The 21493-nt window shown below is 36.8% G+C and overlaps 2 protein-coding genes across 6 annotated transcripts in view; one reads left to right on the top strand and one right to left on the bottom strand.

Moving 5' to 3' along the window:
* The window catches only part of ITGBL1 (integrin subunit beta like 1), a 126202-nt gene extending 114715 nt beyond the window's left edge, over positions 1 to 11487 (top strand). The window contains exons 9-11 of the mRNA XM_071430887.1: positions 3544 to 3690; positions 8458 to 8571; positions 10083 to 11487. Coding sequence (XP_071286988.1) covers positions 3544 to 3690; positions 8458 to 8571; positions 10083 to 10174 — 353 coding nt within the window. The 3' untranslated portion in view covers positions 10175 to 11487. The remainder of the gene's footprint in view (positions 1 to 3543; positions 3691 to 8457; positions 8572 to 10082) is intronic.
* The window catches only part of FGF14 (fibroblast growth factor 14), a 379715-nt gene continuing 369500 nt past the window's right edge, over positions 11279 to 21493 (bottom strand). For all 5 annotated transcript variants that reach the window (XM_071430888.1, XM_071430891.1, XM_071430893.1 and 2 more), the window contains 2 exons: positions 20545 to 20743; positions 11279 to 18027 (listed from right to left, as the gene is read on the bottom strand). In XM_071430888.1, coding sequence (XP_071286989.1) covers positions 17891 to 18027; positions 20545 to 20743 — 336 coding nt within the window. In that variant the 3' untranslated portion in view covers positions 11279 to 17890. The remainder of the gene's footprint in view (positions 18028 to 20544; positions 20744 to 21493) is intronic.

Genomic DNA, 21493 nt, shown 5'->3' with positions numbered 1-21493 from the left:
CATGCCAACATCACTTGAAAGTTTGTTCCAATAGTCATCACCCTTGTTTGAAATGCTGGTTCATTTCTTACATGATTTTGTCTGTGTCAGGTTTTCTCTCGCTTTGTCTTTTTCTGGAACTTTGAGAATACCTTTTCTGATACCCTCTGAATTCCTCAGAACTTTTTAGTACCCTTCCAAGTTTTGCCAAAATCTCTTCAAACATGGATATCACAGAGTTGCAGGACTTTAACACCATCTCATCAGTGCTATAATTTTGCTCCTCCTCACTTTTCTCCATGTAGGTAGATGTGAGAATGACATTGGCCCTTTTTGCTGCAGTGTTTCACTTGAAGGTGCTACTGGACTGCCTGACTGTTGTGTTACTCAAACTGGAGCCATAGTCCACCTTCATTAGACTTAGACAAGACTAACTGACCTACTTTGAAAATGTAGTAGACAGTCAGTATTTTAATTCACATCTATATTAGGTTTCTCCAGCTGCAGTTGTTACAACTGTTCTGGCCTTCTGGTATTCAATAGAAAACAAAAAATAAAAATCAGTGTTCAAAGAACATTTTTAGCATCTCATTTAGTATATTTGGGCAGGGTAATGAAGCCTGCTCACCTTGAAATATTTCTTGCAGATATATGTGGTTTAATATTCTCTTCTGTTAATAATATAATGGAAAGTTCTGTGATTTAGAAGAAAAAATAAAAATGGAAATCCTGTTCCTATTTAAATACAACAAAAAATATTTGTTTCATTTTCTGGGTGTTCTATATCAGGTATCCTGTGTTATGCTGCAATTTTTCCTATTCTTATTACACTTCTAAAACTTTTTATTTCTCATTCATTTAAAATACATGAGATACATTACTTGTATTAGTCTGAGAAACTTCTGTTCCTGAGATGCCAAATTGTGCTTGGGTCTGGCCTCAGTTTGCCCTTCAGGAACATCATCTGTTTGTAATGGTTATTCTGTAAATAAGAACCAGTTTCCTCTGTAATGATTACTTCCATTTTTCATTGTGTTGGTGCTCCCCTGTAGTGGTGCCTTTTGTATTATAAAATGATTCTGCAGGTTTTGGGGAACACCGACAACAGCTGCATGAGTAATCCTAAACCAAAATTTCCAACAACAACACAATTTCAGTTCCAGGCCTGGCAAGAAATAATTCATCATGGTGCCCAGTTTGGTTCGGGCTGATTTGGGTTATAATGAGCCCCTGCTAGTAATCTGCCACATCTTGCTTTTTTGCTGAATTCATATTTCACAGTTAAATCTTGTGGTTATTTGAGTTATAATTCTAAGGAAAATGACAGAGTATTTGGCACCATCTTTTTTGTCTTCTTTGCCTCTCCCACGTCACAGTCTTTACTCTTTGAGATAAATTTTTAAAACATTTTTGATTATTTAAAGCTCATTAACATAGCTTTTTATGAATAAGCATTTAAAATGCAGTTTGTTTGTGATTTTAACTGTTTTCTGTTAGATCTGAAATATTGATAGACCAACACTTCTCAGTATACATGCTTAATCTGTATAGTTAGGGGTAAAAAAAAATCTCTACTTGAAGAACTCCAGCCAAAATGAATTGCTTAAGATGATAAAATAGTGATTTAACTATTCAGATTACCCCTTCCTTCTGTGATTTGCGAGGAGGCTATTCACAAGTAGACCATGTAAAGCAGTTGTTCTCAGACTACCACACTCACATGAGATAGCTGAGATGTAACAAGCAGTGGGCTGAACTCTTGTACACTTGCCACCTCAGTGGATGAGGCATCCAGAAAGCTGCAGCTGCCCAAGCTGGTGTCAGCTAGGAGCAAATAGTATTTTTTTAATGGATTATTTGAGACAAAAGAATCATTTATGTTTTGAAAATTTATATGGCATAAAGGAAGAGAGAAATTTCCTTTACAGAAATGTGCCAGTCAAGTTTTCTGTGGTAAACTGCAAGCTCTGTTTGCTGCAAATGTATAGATTATTCATTACCTTTTTATTTGACTTGTGTAAAGGCTTTACAGATATGATCAGTCTCTTCATTCAGTACCACATAATGACTGAGAGAAAAATGCATTAAAATTATTTTCTCAGTGAAATTGCCATGGATTTCTTACTATTCACTGCTAAAAGAGTAGAGGGGTTTGGATCTTCAGAAATAATTTTCCAGCAGTGGCATCCAGTTGTATATTTTGCTCTTAATTAGCTAAATTTATCTGAGTTCTAATCTCTATGTTACTAATTTAAAATAAATAAGGTCAATAAAAATACTCTGACAGAAGCTTTATTTTAGTTAGTTCATAGACAATTGCATGACACCCGTCTGGAAGGAGCATATAGGAAAGTACATATGCTTGTTTTCTATCTCTTGTATTTTGGGTTGTCATACAGTTGTTCTTGTTTCCCATTCTGACACAAAAGTTCAAGTAGCGTCAATCTTTTATCATTGCTAGGTATAAATTTTTAGAAGTGGGTAGAAATACTGTCATAATAAGACTGTGTCATCGTTAACTGAGCCTTTAATATGATAAATATGATCAAAATATAATAGGCATCAATAATGTAATATGATAAAAAAACCTCAAAAATCAACATATTGTTTGGGATACAAAAATTAATTTGAATATTTAGATGCTGAAAATGACAACTCCAAGACTTTGGAACTCCCAGTATTTTTGTAATGAAAACTTTTAAGGTATTAGACTATCAGTAAACTTGAATGAATTTCACTTTCAGCAAACTACCAAGTTTGTCTCTCCTCTGGCCTTCTACCCGTGTTGCCTCTCAGTTTACAAAATCAAATTGCACTGGAGGCTCATGAGAAATCCACTAATCAGGAAAACTAAATAGCTGGTTTGCTTCCCTGCATCCCACAGCTCCTTGCTTTCCCAGATACTCCTACAGCTTGTTCCCTTCTTCCCAGTCCATGCTCCCAAATTATCTCAGTCCCTTCATTTCTCCTCCCTTGCCCTACACAGAAGATAGGATAGGGCAAAAGTCACTGGTATGTGTTTGCTTCCCTTGTAACTAATTAGCTAAGGAATTATTGTCTCTGATGCAGAAATATTATTCAAAGCTGAAAAATGTAATTCTGGCTGGGAGATATTTCTTCTTTTATTTCAATTCACCATTCCTATATTCTTCTCTATATTTGTTGACACTTTTCCCTTCTTCCTGGCCAAATTTTCTACTCAGCTTATTATTCAACCTATTTTCAATTTTTTATTAACCTTTTTGCAAATAATTGCTTTAAAATTCTATTTTGTCTTTCCCCTCCCTTCTTTAAAGTGTGAGTTATGGCTTCTAGGGTTTCCTTGACCTATCCCTCACTTGTTTTCTGCACATCATTAGGGCACCCTTTTTAACACAAGAAGGAGAGAACTGGAGAAGGCCATCCTGCTGGGAAGGGATGCTGGGTGCTGTCCACCCATCAGTCTGTCTATCCCATAGCACACACTTCATGCTGAAGAGGTCTGACACTGTGACCACAGTCACAGCAACCACAGTGACAGGTTTCTGCTTGTCTTGCTCATCACCAACCTTGGTGTCATTACAGGCCATGGTATCTGCTCATGTGGCCGATGCATTTGCCAGGATGGGTGGTTTGGAAAGTTGTGCCAGCACTCAAGGAAGTGCAACATGACGGAGGAGGAGAGCAGAAGTCTCTGCGAGTCAGCGGATGGCATATTGTGCTCCGGGAAGGGTAAGATCTGCCAGCTGAGCTACCCTGTGTCAGTGCCTGACAGAGGAAAATAATCACCCTCTGGAAGACTAATGTGCATGGCAGGGGGTTGTTGTTCAGTAACCCTCTCTTTCAAAGGCACTCATTATTAAAAGGATGTTAAAGGATGCTCTGTAATGCACTTGCATCCATTTTGTCAGTCACCCACCCCAGCCGTACTCGTTCAGCAGCGTTGCTCTCCTATGCAATTTGTTTGTAGCATATAATTTCCTGTATGTGTTTAGCTGATGGTCTGTGGGGAACAGCTGCACATTATAAACTAACTGTTATTGCTCCTTCCACTCTGGGGAAAAAGGGCACTACCCACAGTAACACTCCAGTGGGGAAGATGGCAAATGTAATATATTGGACAACAGTATGTGGAGGAAAGTGTTTAAAAGCAATTTGGTACCCTTAATTCCTCTGCTCCCCAAAACAGCTGCAAAGGAAAAGTAGATGTCTGCAACCCCCACAAATGAATCCTATAAACTTTCTCATTTACTAATTTTCATTCATCTGGTTGCATCAGCTTCAGTTCAGCTCTAAAAAAGATTGCCACAGGGAAGAATAAAAGTTAGAAAATCTTGATAATTATCTGAAATTGTTCTCTGAGGTTCTTACCTTGCAGTCTTTCAGGCTAGGAAATTGCATTAATGGAAAGAGGGCTTTTTAGCTCCCCCGTAGTGCAAATTGCCTATTTTTGTATATAATATGTCTGAAGGAGAATAGACAAAAAAAGACTGGTTGGAGGCTAGAATGCATTCAATCCAGACTCTGTGTGTCATTTCCTATATTTGTATGTCCCTTGCATAGACAGGAAAGAAATCTGCCAGCTGGAAAAACCAGTTAGGAGCCCTCTACAACAGGCGGATTTCCAGTTTTCCCTTTGGTAACTTTAATTTCAGTGCAGAGGAAATTTAAATGGGGTTTCCAGCCCAGGCTTCAACTATCTGTATTATCACTTATCAGAATTTTCCTGTTGCACCATTTAATTTTGTTTTGGGGCTTTTTCCCCCTCAGTTGATGCAGTGTCATAAAAAATAAGAAAGTTGCACTGTTTCTCTTTTTTTTCCAGATGGGACTATCTTTAAATTAGTATATGTGTAAGAGTGAGTGAGTTACAGAAATGAGAAATGGAAATTACTCTGTTTTACTGCAGAAGTTGACCTTTTTTCTCTTAATGTGTGCCTCGCTGAGATTTTTTTATATAAAGCAGGAAGGTGAAGCAATATGCTTGGTACCAATAAAATGCACTATGTAAGATTCTGTATAAGTATAAACATGAAAAATTATGTTGATTTTTAAAATATTCATATTATCTGCTATCTTTTTCTAAGGATGGCTGATGACAGTTATTCCAGCCTGGGGTCTTACTATGAGGACAATTAGCTTTGAACATGTGTTGCAAGGGTACCATTTACTTTGAGGCTTTGGGAGTAGATAATCCATTAGGAATTTGCAGGTATCAAGAATTTTTTACCTCTGTTGGCTATGCTGCTGGGGCCTGTCTTGGGATCTGGTCATTTTTATAATCTGTAGCAGCCTGAAAGGTTGCTCTAGTGTTGTCCTTTCCAAACCTACCCGTTCTGTGATTCTGTGACCCTAAATCCATACACAGAAAGAGTGGTGGGATTTTTCTTTTTTTTTTTTTCCTTTGGGGGAAATAATTTCTTTGGCCCCTGAGGACGCATTAGAGAAATCACCTCCATAAGACATCTACAGCAGTGTGTGGCCAGTAAACATCCAAGGAGGCTACTATCTCCTTCCTCATCTCTGAGCAGGATGGGAATCACAGGCAAAGACAGTCTAATTATAAATTATATATATTAAATTATTATTAATTTTGCTGCAATGCTATTTTTTTCCTTTTTTCCCTTTTTTTTTTTCTTTCCAGATCTGTTCTTGATGCTAAGATATGTGTCTGGAAATAATGTCTTACTGGATATTCATAATTTAGACCACCGTTCATAGATAGTGAAGCACTATCCAGGAACCAAAATGGAAAATTTTTCTTTCTGATTCATTACAGTGAAAAAAAAAATGATTACTGGTCAAATAAAAGGGAATTTCAAACCTGTGCACTAATGGTGGTTTTTCCATTTTTGTTGGAAACCTAGCCGTGATATGCAAGTGCTAAAATGGACTGAGGATAGCTTGAGTTTCTGTATATAGGTTTTAATAGACTGTGAAGAGTCCTGGTTTTCAGCAGATAACTGCTGAACACTATCAGAAAATTGCACTCTGCTAATATAAGCAAAGTTGGGCATCCACATTCCTAGGCTGTTTTCAGAATCTTGGCTCGCTGACTGTGCCACCTGTAGCAAAAGCTCTTCCCAAGGAAAACAGCAACACCCACCACGCTGCTGCCTCCCTGGCAGTAAAGATAGGGCTGTACATGGTGACTGTAATGGTGCAGGATGTGGGCAAGGTAATGAGCCAAATCCCATCTGAGAGGAGCTGGCTGGGATCCCAGGAAACACCCTGCAACTCATTGGACTCAATTAAACTGAGGAGCCTCCCAGAGCAGCATGCCCTGTTCAGGGAGCACACTTGATACATTTGTTTCCCTAACAGATTTTGCATTTTGGAGCCTTATCTTCCTTGCTTGACTTGGTGTTAAATTTGCTGCATCTTCTGCAAAATGGTTTTAAACATCGTGGGCATCCCTCAGTGGCAGGATCAGTGCTTGCTGATGCAGAATCACTTCAGGCTTCTTACAGAGTAATACTCTTAATAACTGCTGTAATTTCACTAAAATCCTCATACTATTCCTCATTATTTTCAGATGTCAGTACCTTGCAGTTTTTATAATCAGAGGTATTTGGTTGAAATTGCCCTCAACTATATCTTAGTGTACCTCTTATAGAGCAAGCCTATGATATGTCTGCTGTCCTCCACTGCCTCCTTATACAACAGCATTTTTGATCCTTGTAGGGAATGTCAGTATTTTCTATGCCAGTGGCCCTGTAAGCAACACTCAGAACCCACAGAAAAAGTAGATGCTTAATCAAATACTTCCATCCTCAAATGTTCTAATCACTAGCTCTTCCTGAATATATTTACATGTTCCATATGTTACAAGTTAAAGCATTTCCCTAAAATTAGGCAATGAGTTAATTTTTGTGAATTTGAAATAAGCATTAAATTACATATTTAATTACAAATCAGATACTCTGCTGAGACTGTTCTGAAGTTTTCAAGAACTAAGCTTCAGTATTTATGGGAAAAGGAAGGGAAAATTTGTTGCTCTCAACAGATGCAACTTTTTTTCTTTAAATGTATTAGGATTATTACTATGGATTTTATTCAGAGGTCACTGAAAGAAGTGGGAAGATGGAAAAGCATGATTTTATAGGCTTTGGCTCAGGCCCTGTTGAGTAACCCATGAATCCTTTTTAGGTTACATTCTGACATAACCAAGCTTCCTTCTATATATTTTTTTATGTAATAATGCATTCAACACATTGGTGACTTTTTAATGGAATGATTCTGGAAATATTGCAGGAGGCCAGGATTTTCAAGTGAATTTAGCTCATTTATAAACATCTTCTGTAAAAGGTCAACAGCTTCTTTTGTGAGATTTTTTTTTTAACTCAGCCCCTCACAGATTAAAATTTTGCACCTATTCTTTGCTATAATTAATCTGGGTTTTTTACATTTTTTTTAACATTGATTTCTGCTGTTACCCCTTCTTAGGGCTAGATCCATAAAATGATTTTTGCTTAGCAGTTAGTAAGATCCCCACTTCAGTGTTTAAATGCATGAAATCTGCACAGGGCCAGGCTGCTGAAGATGAGATCTGTAAAAGCCAAGTCTCTTCAGCCAAATGCTGGAATCATTCAGGAGGAATTACCACCTCCTTGTGGCATTTCTAATTGCAGAAAAGCCTCTTTCACACACTTCTCAGGCTTCCTGATGCATGATTGTCCAGGGGCACCTGTCACTTTCCACAATTCAGAGCCATGAACCTTCTCCTAAGGGTAAGGACATCTCAGAGTCTTCTCTTCAAGGGAGGTTCCTGGTGCTCTGTGGGTTATGGCATCACCTGAATTTGACCCCACAGTCCCTGCTTTGCCTGTGAAGGTGTGGCCTGACATCCTTGAGGAGAAGAACAGCTTGTCCCAACAAGTGTTGTTAGGGCACACTGCAGGAACGAGACAATTGCTGAGCTGCCATTACGTGCACAAACTTTTTCTGACCTGAGCAAATGTTCAGTAAGTCCAAGGGAGGTGGAGAAGTTTCATTCGTGGTGGTGAGGATTTTGGGGGTCTATAGATGTTAGTCTTGGGCACTGCTGGTCCTTTGTGAGCTCACCCCTAAAAGCTTTAGATGAGGAAGACTATTTTCTTCCTGGGTGTGATTTTACTGCCTTCAGTAACAACGGTTTGGGGACAATTTGAACTTTGCTAGTACAAAAAAAGTAAAATAGAAGTTACTGCGGAGAGAAGCCCTGATTGTAGGTCTCTAAAACCAAAAGAAATCTTCAAAATGTGAGTCCTGATTAATTTAAATAGCAGGATCAAAGCTATTAGTAGTAACATCCCATCATACTCCAACTCATGCCAAAAGAATCCTTTCATTCAAAAGCCTTTTAGCTTGATTATTTTCTTTTATGCAACAGCCTTTTAGGCAGGATTTTGTGCACATGCACGTGTGCGTATGTGTGCATATGTGTGACTTTGGTTGTTATTTTCTAGTCTGAATGTGCCAGTACTCTTTGACTGTGAGTAATAATTTTTGTGATTTCAGGCTCCTGCCACTGTGGAAAGTGCATCTGTTCACCCCAGGAATGGTACATTTCGGGTGATTTCTGTGAATGCGATGACAGAGACTGTGACAAACATGATGGTCTCATTTGCACAGGTGCAGTACAGGCTAACACTTAATTGCTTCAGGAAACAAACTGAGTTGATGGGAATTATGTTAGACAAAGCCCAGCTTCTCCTTTCCCCACTGATGGAGGAAGCACATTTGCTGGTTATTCAAACCTGCTGTAATTGTTTCTTCATGCAGTGCAATGATCAACATAAGGTTTCAAAACAACAGTTAAAAGCCTGAGTGTGAATTTAAATAAGTAAGCCAGCTATGGAATCTATCAACAATTCTCTCTGTAATAGACTACAAGTTACTGGGTTTTGGCAAGGAACACAGTGCCATCATTATGGTTTCCTTAGCCTTTGTTCTTTTACTGGACATTCCATGTGTGTAATGCATTTTAAGTCGCAGACAAAATTCACTGGTGGGTTAGTAAAACAGATTTTTACAGGTTAGGGGCATAGTTGTGTGGGTTAAGAGAGCTTCCTAGCAATCAGACAATTGTCGGTGGGAGGCTGGAAGAGCTGATAGCTTTTCTTGTGATGTGATGGTAAATGATTCAAGCGGCTTCACCTTAACATTGTCTGAATATGCAGGTGGCAGATGTCGATGGAAATGGGCAAGCTGCCAACAAACCCTTGTGACAAGCGTAGTGACAAGAAGCAACATGGGAATTGCTAAATTAACTCACTGGCTGCTTCCTGTTACAAATCTTAATTTTAGAAAATCTTTGCTGAGCAATTATTAGATGTGGAAGAACTCTGCAAGCCAATTAGAGTGAGAGTGGGAAGACTGACACTAGTAAATTGTGTCTTCCAGCTAGCCCCATTAGCAAGGGTCATTTTCTGGAGACAACTAGCCAGTATAACAAGAACAGGAGCCTTATCTGTAGCTCTAATGCCTAATCATGGATCTTCATAAGGTCAGAAGGAAGAGGAGTTTATGTAGATACAAAAGTTATAGAGGTCTCAAACTCAGCATCCAAGGGTCATAAAAATATGACCCCAATTTAAATAAAATTAATAGGTGGGTCTCAGCTGTTCCACTGCTGCAAAATAGGGCCAGGACATTTTTCACTTAACACAGAGTTTGAGATAGGATTTATTTGTAGAGCACTTCTGAGATTTTAGGTTTAAAGTTTTTCATGCTCAAAGCCATGGTTTAATTGCTATTCTGTTGATAGGTTTTAATGGCTTTTTCTTTATGAATAATAGTTAATCTTGTTTTTCTTTGTACCTGGAGGCACAGTGTGAACACTTAGCCTCACCAGCTGGGTACAAACACTGTAAAGTGTACAAAATTACACTTCACCATACACAATTTCAATATTTGCAATACTGCTGATGGAATTATTGAGAACATGCTATTAATGCCATGTAAGTATAGGTGTGGGATGGCTTCTTAATGCAATGGTACAGTAATTGCTTCCTTCCAAAGGAAAAAGGGGACAATAAAGGAACAATACATCTACTTTAGCATAGCTTTTTACTTCCCATAAAACATATTTTAATGTAGTACATTTCAATTATTATAATTGTCCTTTATTCATTCTATTCTAGGTAACGGTGTTTGTAGCTGTGGAAACTGTGAGTGCTGGGAAGGATGGAATGGAAATGCTTGTGAAATCTGGCTGGGGAGAGAATACCCTTAATGGAGGATGTCAAAGATTGAGGAGGGTTTTTTTGTTTGTTTTTCCTTAGGCTGCTAGGAGATTTAATTTCAGAAGTATCTGGGTGTGGGTATGCATGAACGCACACATACATGGTTGTAAATACCTTAGAACACATTTGAGGATCTGCTCCTTAAAGAAATGCATCAGAAAACTAAACAAGGGAGCACGACAGCCCAAGCTCTAGAGGGTGAAGTCATAAAATATTGGCCCTATGGAACTTCTCCAGAGATTTTTTTGTAAATTCAGTGGAACCGATATTATACCTGTAATGACTACTTCTTTGAGCAACCTGAGGCAAAGGTATAAGAAGACCCTTTCTTCAACATTATTTACTTGGGTGTCACGTCTCCTTGTCAGTATGCAACAATTCACCTGTAGAAGAGTAGCACTGGTGAAATACTGTCAAATAATTAGTTTGATTTGTTTTATGGTATTTGAAAAATACATTATTTGGCCCTTTTCTTTTCTTTCCAATAGTCCTGATTATAAACCAACTCATAAACTGAGAGAAAATATTATAGATATAATATTAATGATTTTTGAATTTGGTCAATTGTGTAACTGAGGTCCAATTAGGTGACACTCATAGACTAAAGACCCAAAATGTTTGAATGGGAACCTTTTCCACAGGAGAACTTTTAGTTTCTGTGGTTGATATGTCAGAAAGTTGGTTATCTAATCTACATATTACAATACTTTAAAATACATAACCTATAGAAACATATGGAGCAAAACGAATAAAGATATAAAAGTATGATTGCCTATTCTGCATATATATTCTGCAACTCACATGTACTTGTACTGTTCTACATATCTACAGCTGCCTCCTACATGTAAAGCAAATTTTTTAATATTAGTAACTTTTAGGATTTTACTCTTAGAAATCACTATTCAGGACAGATTTCCCTGTCACACGTGGAATTCACTGAATTTAACTGCATTTGTAGAAATAGGGAACCTTAACATCAACTGACTTGAAAAATCATCTGTGCTATGCAGTAGCTTGGTCTCAGCCAAAGATGTTTGGACAATGTTGACAAAGTAATTAAAGTTTTAATACAGTAAATACAAACAAAGCAGTGGTATGAACAAAAATTTTATTTTTATTTTCCAATGGTGAAATGCTGCTCAGTGTGAAATTCACATTGAGTTATGAACGATGCACAACTATTGGGACTTCCCTAACTTATTTACATATGAGTCTCTTATTTTTTTGTACATGTCGATTTGGCAGCCCTTGAATTCTTTAGAGCAAAAAAAAAAAAAAAGAAATATATATTTTAGTTTCAAAAGTGTTTACATTTTGTGAAACCATGATTGAGCAATAAATTGATTAAATGGCTCAAAAATACTTCTTTTAGATACCAAACTTTAACATTGTGGTTTAGGTGCCAAGGTCCTGATTTTTGAAGAGGTGCATGACTCAGAAATAATGGAACTATGTATTAACCAAAAAAAAATTCCATTATTAGTCTAGAAATAACTTTTCTTTTAGAAAGAACAGTTTTGAAATAGGAAAATACAATGGTATAGAACATGGGTAGAATGCAAAATTTCAAATTAATTTATTTAACTGCTTTATTATTCTCCTGTCCCATATAGCTTGCTTTTTAACTTTAACCACTTTTTTTTTTGCCTCTTAACCTGGATTCTTTCTTTCTAAAAATGAAGCTTGTGAAGCCCATATTCTCAGGGAGTACCATTACCAAACATCCAACTTATATATAAGCTATGCAGATAAATAACTAGACATACATCCCAAAGCTGCTAGCTACTCTCTTACCAGATTACCAAAGTATCAGGCAGAGTTCTAAACTGTATTCATAACACATAAAGAATCCTCAAAGTGAAATTCATCTCGAAATTTTAATTTATGTTTATACTTAAAACCCTAAAACTCCATGGAGCTCTACAGGAATATTTTCTTAAGTTTTAACATATATGCATTTTTCCAACCCTAGTGTCTGGAGAGCACAAATTGTTGCTTTTATTTATATCTATGAATAATGAATACCGCTGACCTGAATCATCTCATAATCACTGGGTTTGTTGCATATACATTCATCTGCTGAATCAGAGTGTAAACAATGAAGGATACAAAGTTCTCCTTGCTTTCCTTCCATTTATATTAAATACTGTATTAAGAAAATACTACATAATCAAAACTCTATTCTGGTGTCAGTAGATGCTTTTGACTTGTTTCATGGCATCAAAACATATATTGTAGATCAGCTGTGGTATTTCAGGTACTCATTCATATATAAAAGAACAATTCTTTAGGTGGTTCCAGTGTCGTATTTGATACATTTTTGTCATTTGTTTTAAGTTTATATACTTAAAGAGTACAAAGTAATTTTTACTTTGATTTATTTATACCAATCAGCTCCAACCTTTTTGACTACTGATGGATTATGTAGTCATAGTATTTCAAAAAGGGTTATCCAAGTTGTTTTTAACTTACATACGGAAAAAATCAGAATATCTAAGACAGCTACTCTCTGTGGTTCCTTTAAATGCAATTACCAAACAAAATGGTGCTATTACTATAAACCTGAAAGTATTAACTAAGACTACTAAAACGGAATGTACACATTAATTCTTTTCCAATTTTTCTTTTGTTTCCTATAATGTTGCTTGAACATTTCCCCTGCTCTTCATGCGGAGGTAACTGGTGATGTGATACCCAGCATATCTGTTTTGTGGCTCATTTCCTCTCTAGAAAGATGAAATCAGAAGGAATAAGATTATTATTCCACATATTTGAATATAATAGCTGTATTAATAAAATTTTATCCTTTTCCCTTGTTTCATTCCCTGTGATGGGAATTCCAGATACATAAACTGTAAATGCAGGAAGAGGCATAAGGAAGTGAAACTTACTACTTGATTTTTCACTGCTAGTGACTGTAAAAACCTGCTTCCATGCCTGTGGCAAAAGGCAAAACCAAATTGGATAAATGGGGACTTTTTACTGATTAGATTGATAAACCTTATAAACAGAAAGATATTATAGCCTTGTTTTCTTCTTATGTGAGAAAGAACACAATCCAGAAGTGTGCCATTGCTTCTATAATAGACTTGCAGGATTACACCTATTGTGTATAACATATCTGTAATATCACCTATAAAAACCTGTGGATTGATTTGCTTCTGTAATTTATTAACCTGCTTGTGATCCTTTTTTCCCCCCCACTGGCTTTATTCTTTTTTAGAAACACATAGATGCATTTAATCATGTACCTGCTCTCACTTTCTGATATATTGCCCTTGCTTCTTTGCAGAATGACATCTCACTTTGTAGCTAAATGGTACAGCTAAATGATATTGGGATGAAGAAAGCTAAGTTGAATATTTCTGTGACTAAATAATTGAACAAAAAAATTTATTACATCTTTAAAAATAATTCATAGCATTTGCATTAGTCATCACAGAAAAAAACCTGTTATTAAACATTTTAGAATGCATTGCATGAAATATGAATTTATCTAAAGAGCCATTTAAAAGAAAGAGAACCTTCTTATGTAGTCTAATTTTGCTTCCATTCCCATTTGAATGTAGCTGAATAATGTATTCTTTATAGCAATAAACAGATGGATCATCATGATATGCTTTTACTGCATGGACCAAACTGCTTTCATACCTCATTGCTTAAACTAGTTTTAAACCAAGACAAAAATTTCCCCATATATATAAATGTAAAGCCAGGGTTCTTAGTATTGTTTCAGGTATATACCATAGTCAAAGTGAATTGCTTTACTTTATATCTGGTGAAAGGGAGGGCCTGGGAGGGGTTTATTAAGAACCAACATTTATGAAAATGATAGTATATTAAAAAAATCAATTGAGAATGGCTAAAAAACCCAGAAAATGAAGCAAAAACTCTGTTATGTGAACTACAAAGCACTTAAAAGGAGCTAGAGACCCTTCTATAGGCTCTGTCTTGTGAGCAACCTCATAAGGGTTCTTGTGAATTTATAAAATTTTTGAAGTACAGCAAAATGGTGCTTTGTTGAAGTAGTTCATATCTCCTCAAAAGTGGATCTCTAAAACTGTGCAGGTGTGACTGATTTTGCCAAATAGAACTGTAGCTGAAATACAGATCAAAAAAGAGAAGAAAATGACTGTGCAGTGTTAACATATAAAATGGCAAGATGAGGTTAGATTTCAGTGTGAACAGTCTCTAAGAGATTAGAGAAAACCCAGAAGAACAAAATACAATGCAAGCATGCAAAAGACCTGGAACGCTGCAGATTCACGGACAGCTGCACATGTAAGTACAAAAACCCCAATCTGTAAATACAAATTGATTCCATCAGGTTTACTATACAGTACTTTAGTAGTAACAGACAGTTGAAAACAGCTTTCACTTAACAGCGAAATTAATTTTAGAGGGAAGAAAATGGTGAAGTCTCATCCTGGAGAACAGCAAGAGAGGTATTATATTAAGGAGCTGAAATTTTCTTTGGCATGGTAAAGGGGGAGAACTGAGTTTGCCAACCTATTTACATGAAGTTTCACCATCCTGTGGCCAGTGCAATGATGCTTTGCACAGTCTACTTCTTACATAAACTTTTCTGTTGGTTTCCAGTATGCCTTCATATAAATGTTTTATTCATCATGTTGAATCTGTGTATACAACAAATAAGAATAAACACAAACTGTACAATGCAGACAAACTCTTTGCATATATGTATGTAAATTTGTAACACTGACCAACAGTTCTTTGACAGACACAACCTACAACATGCAGTTAGTTCATCCTTGTCGTACTCTTCCCATGCAACAGATGAGACAAGACAAAATTAAAGGGAGGAAACAAAGCACAAAGATACCTGTGTTATGTTTAAACAGATTGTAGGAAAATAAAAAATCAGGGCATTGATTCATTGGATTAAACACTCATGAATTGAGCCCACAGAAACAAAACCAGAAAAGAAAAGAAAAAGGCAAAAAGCTGTATTTCCAGTATGTACTAACTGCTTAAAGAAATTAAATCTGCCCTTAATTATAGCCTCCCAAACTGGTTCACAGATCATAGTTACTCAGGACCAAAAGGTTAATGTTGAAAATAATGTTTATGTAGGATCAGGCAATGAACCAGATCCTCCTTGCATGGCTCAGCCAGGTCTCTAGCCCTGTCTCTCCTCAGGCTCTTACACTGGGTGTATAAGACAGCTGAATGGGGCATGAATTCGTGTATTCCCTCCTCCTGAATCAGGAGGAGAATGTAGCCTTCAGCTGTTATTTTATCTTACTTGAAATATTGTGAAGTTCTCCTCTCACTGTTGCAGGAAGGCCTGGGGCCATGGCGGGGCCGGCCGCCAGTGCAGCGTCAAGGCTGCTGCCTCTCCTGGGTCCTGCAGCCCCCAGCTCGCCATCTGAGTTGCTTTGGTTTGATTTTTTCTCCTCAGGGATGGTGCACAAATCCCACTGGACCAGATGGGACGAGAAGGGCACACTGAAGTTTTTAATAAAGTGTTGTTTTTCCCTGCACACACAGATTTAGTGCTAGCAGGCAAGGGCACAGTCTTAAGTCAAAGTTTCTCTGCATTTTTATCACAGTTTTATATTAGGTTTTTATTTTATTTTTCTCTACATGGATTGAGGGCTTCATGCTTAACTCATTCCCTCCCTAGAAAGACCCAACATCAAGCATTATCTTGCTGTTCTCATATCACACATACAAAAAGAAGTCTGACCTACAGAAAAAAGAAAAAGTTTATCTAGAATGTAGCAGCTTTACAGTAGCCTCCTTGAAGAGTGCACTAAATGTTGCTTATAAAAACAGAACACATTTGAAAACTAGTATGAAGAGTTCATTCAGACTGAATCAGACTCTTCAGCTGAGCAGACAGGGAATTTGAAATAATCAGCAGTCTCTGTCAGGGACTTCAGCACAAAGATGTGATAAAACAAATTGCCAGAAATACAGTGCTAAAAAAGGAACGGATGATTTCCTCTTTTTGTCTTAAAATATCAAGGTAACAGCAAGAGGCCATGAGAGTGTTGCCACACAGTTTTCCAGACTGAGATACAGTTTGATCTTTGCTGCCATTTCTAAGAAACAAATTCCTTCTTAAGCATACAGAGAGTGCCTATATTTTTCAACTTCTGAAAGCCTGTGACTAAGTGTGCAAAAACCTCAGTGGCATCTCTGTGGCATTCTCTAAATCTTTCCCCTGCCCTCCTTCATCCCCTGCAACACTGGCTTAATTGTTCACAAGTGACAAACTCAAAGGGTTGATGTTGTTCCTGGTAATATGATCCAAGGCTTCAATTTTATGATGTTTTTGATTTCTTCTAGGTTCATGTAAGAGAAAGTACAGTATATAGAGATCAAGGCAAGGCACCTTCAATCTAGCAATTTGGTGGGCATGTTATCCTAGGAAGCTGGGTGGAGGTACATACTGGGATATCAGTGAAATACATAGGACTGGACTTTGCATGCTTAGCTAAAAATAAAAATAAAGTTTTGTAATATGTCCAGTTTTAAAACGTCATTTTTTAAAACACCAGAAATATTAAACTATAATTTGTAACTACCCTTTGCATTGGTGCTGCAAAAAAGAACACAACAACATCCTTGCCCATGCTTTGCTAAGTAGGTGTGGGATTCAGCCAAAAATAACAATGGCATTAAGTTCAGTTCCTTAAAAACAGGAAAGGATTATATTTAAAATGGATTTAGGTAGCGCAATTCTGATTAGTCTTACTTTTTTTTCTTTTATTTGTGGTGGTTGTTTTTCAAACAATGAAGATTTAGTAGATGAAAAATGAGCCTTAATTCAGGCCTACAAGGCCTACAAAATTCTTTGGACCCACTTTTCCAAAAATGAGTGGGTCTTGCTCGCTGGGCAAGGCAAATGTTACCATTACCAGTAAGCCTGTGATATGTATAAAACACACACACAAAAAGAAACTATAGGGATGCCAAACACACGTTTCAGAAAACTCCCCATTGGTTGTGTTTGACACTCTTCCCTCCACTTTAATGCCAACCTCAGAAGCACAGTATCTGTTACTAAAGAGTATTCACATTTAATCAATATTTTAAGCCAGAGACAATGATCCTATTCTTTATAGATATAATTTTTAATAATAGATTTTTGAAGGCTTCCTGATTCCCTGATTGCTTTCAAAACTAAGCCACCGGCAACACTTAAGTTATAGAGAAACACAATCCCTGCAAAAGGTCACAAACAGTGGAGCGAGCAGCCTTATAAAAAAGGGAAGAAGAGAAATCCATAATAGCACAGGTTTACAGCATCTAACTAGAAATTACTTGATTATTTGTGTGCTACAAAATAGAACTTAAACACATGGATTTTGCTGAAACTGGACTCAAAAAGGGATTATGGGCAATTGTCAGCAGGCAAGGTATCAAGTGTACTTGTGAAGTATGTCATTCACATGAAGTGTCACAGTCACAGAAAAGATATTAAAAAGGCATTCCAATATCTGGTAGGGCATTCCATGGTCTGAGTTTAGCTGGTTCATCCAGGTGTCTTCTCGTTGTGGTGGAGCTACATGTTGAGATTTATCCACTTGCAACAACTCAGTTCAGAAACAGGAATGGGCAAGCTGGTGACCTGCCACAAGCTGATCCACAGACACTGCCGAGGGGAAGTCTGGCAAGGATAAATCACTCAACTGTACTTGGGACTCAGTAAAGTCACAACACCTGTGAGGATCTGGCTATGTCGTCTTGCTCTTGTTCACTGGTTTGCCTCCATTCATTATTGCAGATGCACTTGTGCTTTTACTTGGAGTTACCCCAGCCTTTGGCACTGTTTCTCCAATATCATGCAAAGATGGTTCTCGGTACATGGCAACTGAGGGGAAGGAAGAGAAAGGGAGAAGCATTTTAAACAATGTATAACATATGAGAGTTTATCTCAAATAGGATTAATTTTCTATGTTCCTCTTGCATACCAGGGACACTGTTTATTTTGACAGATGCTGGTTTTGCACCACTGATAGAATTGCTTGACCCTCCTAATTCTCACACTTCTTCTGCCTCTGAGTTAAAAATTCATTAGAAGCCTGCATTCTTGCTTATTTAATGGATACTATAGCTTGGAAATGAAAAACTAGTGTTCTTTCTTTGCATAAGGCACACAAAATTGTACATGTGTATACCCATGTGTATGTATATACAACCCTAAAATAAACATTAAATAAACATGCGAGCTTTTGGAAGTAAAATGTGTTAAGACAGATTGTAATTAAAAAATGGGATCATACAATATAGTTGTCTAGATTTAAGTGTTCTTAGTCATAGATTGCAAGACTAGGCTAGGGTCCAGTTCTACAAAGTTACATGTACATCAGTTTTCCAAATTTGAGGAATTTGGCCATGGTCTTTTCTTCAGGTGTGCCCTGAAGAAATGTCCAGGATATGTGGAGAGTACAAAAGTTGTTTGGGGGTTTTCCCACCTCATTTCCAAAAACATTTGCAGTAGCCACTGATCTCCACTGAATGTAGAAGTGCAGAAAACTCCAAATTAAACTATTAACTGAATTCTTAGAGGAATTAGAAGTTTTTCCCTTGGCTTCAGTTCCTATCTCACCCCTTCAAATCCTTTGAGGGAAATACATGTATTCAATTACACAGTTCAAGCATTAAGCTGCCTTAATGATTAATGCTCTTGGATAATTCAATTTCATTTTCCATGTCACTCTATCAGGTAATATTTCCACTTATACCTAACTCCAGTTGCATTTATTTATATCAGAGCAATGTTAAAAGAGGTGTCACAGCAGTCAAAGGTATTAATCAGCACACTGATTTCCAGACTGGGTGTGTGCTACCACAGAGAGCACAATTCCTTCATCCCTTGGCTAATTAGAGTAGGAGGCTGGAGCATCAAAGTACTGACCTTGATCTTCGATGGTGTGAAGTTTCATAATAAATGTAAAGGGCCCCATAGCATCATTAACTAATCAAATACTTGTTCTAACATTTCCAGTGACATGATCTAAATCCTTTTATAGCTTCTTAAAGACAGAAATTAAATGTCTTCTGTGGAGTACATAAGGCTGGTTATGATCTATATCTTCAGAGTGGCCCATAAATGTGTTTAGGGCACTTAGCTGATTAATTAAAAGAGCTTGGTGAAATAACACTGTGACCTACAAAATTATCACATTGAACAACATGAAATGGAACTATAAAGTAAGGAATTATGTAGCAGAACTGTCATATTTGATGATTCTCATAGGCAATGTAAATCAAGTTATTTCTAAGCATTGTCTGAGCTATTTTGATGAAGTCTGATCATCCAAACATTATTTTTAAAAATTAACTTCTTTCCTAGTACATAAAAATTTGCATTGCTTTAAAAAATGCACTGGCATTCCCTCCCTGTAAGTCTTGATATAAAAAGATCAAGATATAAATTATTAGTATGGTTCAGAGCTTATGAAACAACTGTAAACTTTCACAAGACAGGGAAAGCACAAAGGCATCAAACTGACTTCAAATAAACATAAGTTAATTCTGATTCTTTCCTTATGATGAAACTAAAGTGCTTGACAAACTGATCGTTCAATCAAAGATTTTAAGTTAAATATCAAAAGAAATTGGACTGCTAACCAAAGCATTACTCAAGTATGTGTTTTCAGATGGTAAGAAATGAGATAATTTTTAGAATGACTATGACTATTTTCAGAGGCTTTGTGCAAGAATTAAATCAATAAGTAGTGCCATCAGGACAAGAAGCAAAAGGCAGCATATAAGTACATACATATGTATTTATATGTAAATACATAGGATAACACAAAAGTTTCAAGATATTAATGGATTTTTCAGAGAATGTGACATTTATGGTGTGTAAGGTTACTGTGATTTTTATTTGCTCCTAACTTGGTTTAAAGGCCAACTTACATTACACCACTTGGCATAGTAATACATCATCATTTATAGAGAGACCTTTGTGTTTTGTATTAGAAAGCTTTTACTTAAAAATGCTGACATTTTATCCATTCCCTTTATAACTCCCAATCTTCAATATTCATTATCTCATACTGCCTAATGAAAGGATTATTTTCTCACTGTAGGATTCACAATATTTTTTTGGCCCTAACCATGTAATATTTTAAAAGAAGCACTATTCCACAAAAAAATTATTTTCTTGTAGAATGACCACTTAGTCCCTGGAAAAATGTTTTTACATATGCCCTTTGTAGCATCACTACATGAAAGCACAAAACTGCTCCATGAAACTTGGGAGTGGCATTGGGATTGGTCCCTGTGTGAGGCGTGCATATGGAGTATGGGCAATTCGGAAACCACTCCCTCTTCTTGTGAGATGCATAGGAGAGTCTGCCAGAGATGGACTGAGCCTCACCTTCCAATGGCTTGGGTAGAAAATGAGCTGCTGGTTTTGTTTTCTTCACTCTGTTTCCTTTCATGACCTGCCCTTCTTTGTTCAGCCCCAAGAACCAGGCCCTTCCGGACTCCTGTTGTCTGTAGAGCATGGATGAGTAGATTACATAATAATTTTCAAAAACAGACTCCTTGAATTTGCACTCTGGTGTAAAAAGTTCCTGTGGGAAGAAAAACAAATGTTAAATGGTATCTCTAAAGAGCAGGATTTGTTTTGTTAACTTACAAATACCTCGTGATAAGTTTTACATATTATTTAAGATAAGGTTCTGCTTTAAGATCAGGAGTTCTGTCTTTTTTTGGAAGACCTCCAGTGAACTTATTTCACTTCCCATGCATGCCTCAGTTTACCCATCTGTGCTACAGAGATAGTATATTTTTAAAGTAGAAAGAAAGCCACACAGGCATAAAAGCACTATTTAAAATACAGGCATAATTATTGTTATTATGCTTCTTTCTCTGATAGGATGGACTTACAAAGATTAAAAAAGTCTATGCAAAAATAGTATTAATGACATAACAGTTGTTCTGTTTTAACTGAATGCAGCAGGCTCCCTCTTGTTTACAGCAACTAATATTTGATGCCTAAGGTGCTGCTACCAACATTCAGCATTCCCTGTAGTCCAGGAAAATACCACCACAGGGAAATACTATTCTGATACACAAATTTCTGGACAAAGAATAGTAATTCCTACTGGCATCCTCAGCAAACATTTCAAAACTGGAATTTTTTTTCAGAAGTCACATTCAGTAACAGCAGTTAACCTAAACTCTTTATAGGTTAATCTAAGCATAAACATCTGTAGTCCAGCAGCCAAATAATTTTTAAAAAATATATATGAATAAAACAAGTAACTAACAAAATAAACAGTATGAATATCCACTGAGATAGAGATTAACAAAATTCTTTG

This window comes from Agelaius tricolor, unplaced genomic scaffold, assembly GCF_023055355.1.
Source record: "Agelaius tricolor isolate 1412-34295 unplaced genomic scaffold, bAgeTri1.0.p SCAF_7, whole genome shotgun sequence".
In the NCBI taxonomy this organism is placed as follows: Eukaryota; Metazoa; Chordata; class Aves; order Passeriformes; family Icteridae; genus Agelaius; species Agelaius tricolor.
Note: the sequence above shows the minus strand (reverse complement) of the source record. Positions and strands in the feature narration are given on the sequence as shown.